At 32.6% G+C, this 2026-nt stretch overlaps 1 protein-coding gene across 1 annotated transcript; it reads right to left on the bottom strand.

Moving 5' to 3' along the window:
* Positions 1 to 172: 172 nt before the first annotated feature.
* Positions 173 to 1139, bottom strand: LOC134239955 (uncharacterized). The gene is made up of 2 exons (XM_062722087.1): positions 960 to 1139; positions 173 to 824 (listed from the first exon to the last, which is right to left on the bottom strand). Exons 1-2 carry the CDS (start codon positions 1059 to 1061, stop codon positions 237 to 239), a joined length of 690 nt encoding a protein of 229 aa, XP_062578071.1. The 5' UTR covers positions 1062 to 1139; the 3' UTR covers positions 173 to 236.
* Between the last annotated feature and the right edge of the window lie 887 nt (positions 1140 to 2026).

Below are 2026 nucleotides of genomic sequence, written 5' to 3'. Positions count from 1 at the left end.
CAGAGAAAAAGTGCAAAAAAATGCAAAAGAATTAAGAAATGCTATCTCTAAAAGACATCAAAATTGAAATATATTTAGAATAACTAAAATATTAATTTAGGCGTATATATCTGTGTGCATGGCATTTATTTTTAAAATTAAAGAGTATATTAGGCTAAGAATTTTACGATTTTTTTGTTCTTGTTTATTGTTATTATTCATTTATTTTACTCATTTATACAATAGAATTATTGACACTAAGTTGAATTGTTGACATTGAGTTCTCCAGTGTTTGAAACATGTCGATATTCTCTTCCTATATATTCACAAACAGGCGATCCGCCCATCAGAAATGGAAAGTCGTCTCTGATTCTCGGATTTTCTTCCGTCTGTACCATTTTCCCGTGAAGTGTCTGAACTACAGGAGAAGAAAGCTGGTCATCCAGAGAGGATTGTAATTTGTCAATGTCTTCTTTGATTCCAGACTCCGTTGTCTGGGTCTCTCTCTCCTCATTTATAGAAGACCCCGAGGAGGTGTCTTCCCAATAAAGGTCAAAACTATCAGTTGAAGATGAGAGTATACATGTGGTGGAGTTTTCAGCATCAAAAGAAACTTGAGAGTTAATTAGTTCAACACTTTCCGTGGCGTTTGGATTTTTATTCTGAAAATCGCCTTCATTATTATCACCAATATCCTTATCAATATCGTCTGTTTGTGGAATGTCCGTAAAATTATCGTTACTTAGTTCCTCTTCATTGTCATCATCAGATAAAGATGTAGACGATAATTTTGTATCATCGTCATCTTCATCATTTTTGAAATTACAAAATAAACGAATTAATGTCTGAAATTAAATGAAATTAAAATTTAATGTTTGAAAAAAATAGAACATAATATAATTAACATTCTTATAAGACAAAATAAAACGTTAGCTTGTAAAAGTAATGTCATACGTTTAAAATGCAATAATTTCCCTTACCCTTGTAAACGAAATATATTTCCTTTTGTGAAGAAACCAAAAGAATGCTACTGTGGTAAGACCAGTCGCCCATATCAAAAGTTTTGTAGGCCTAGATCTCATTTTGAAAAGAATGTATAATGACGTCACAAAGCAGTGACGTAAAGAATAAACGCATATTTGACTTTCCTATAGGTCATAATGTGAATAATCGTAAAATTATGCCGGCTGATTTTTTTAGTGTCTTAATATTTTTGTTAACTTATGAAATCAAAATATACATTTGTTTTTGTTTTACTGATTTTCAAGCGTTTGGTAGAAACAATTTGGTCACAAAGTGGTGTGTGGGTTTTGTGGATTTAGGGGGGGGCTCCCCTTTTCTGTGCAAAATATACATAAGATGTAAAAGAAATAGGTTTATGTGTGACTGTGGGCCCCTACCCCTATCCCGACCCCCATCCCTCCTTTCAAGATTTCTAGAACCACCATTGCTTGGAAATTGATTGTCCAAATATTTTCAGCAGACAGCATGGGATATAAGGGTAAGAAGATAAAGGCATTTCCTCGAAAGACGCTGAATTGGTAGGTCATTCTTTGACCTCTTTTATCATGCAGTTTCTGTTTGCAGGTATATAGTTTCTTGCAAATATGATCATATATACACACATGTAATTTTTACATCCTTTAGGCTTACTTAACAAGTGGTTTTTAACTACTATGTTTTTCTTGGCTATTGTTACCCAGAAAACTATGTCCCCTCCCCTCTCTGAAAAAAAGATGACCTGTACTAGATGAAAAGAGTTAATGATGGATTTTGATTCTTTTTTCTGCATTTTTGTCGTTATATTAGTAAGTGACACCAAGTCCTTTTTCCTCTGTCAAAAATAGCTTTTGGGTTACATTACGTATCACGAAATATTTAAGTTAGTTTTCTTTGGTTTTCAGAAGGTAATATTAAATTCTTATTCTTTGAACATTTTTTGTAAATTTTATTATTTTGAAGCCAATCTATTAAGAATACATGCAACATAATAAGTGATGCAATTAAAAAGGCCTTGACAGTTTTTAGTGAGCATTTGGCAGTGCAA

Source organism: Saccostrea cucullata, unplaced genomic scaffold (assembly GCF_032062105.1).
Source record: "Saccostrea cucullata isolate Sc308-1 unplaced genomic scaffold, CSIRO_AGI_Scuc_v1 ctg1417, whole genome shotgun sequence".
In the NCBI taxonomy this organism is placed as follows: Eukaryota; Metazoa; Mollusca; class Bivalvia; order Ostreida; family Ostreidae; genus Saccostrea; species Saccostrea cuccullata.
The sequence above is the reverse complement of the archived record's forward strand: the minus strand, read 5'-3'. Positions and strand labels throughout refer to the sequence as shown.

What these genes read in the sequence shown, in the direction of transcription:
- LOC134239955 (XM_062722087.1), bottom strand. Translation starts at nt 1,061, where the DNA reads ATGAGATCTAGGCCTACAAAACTTTTGATATGGGCGACTGGTCTTACC. An exon ending in AATATATTTCGTTTACAAGG is followed by an intron (nt 825 to 959) that starts GTAAGGGAAATT and finishes ATTTAATTTCAG; the next exon opens with ACATTAATTCGTTTATTTTG.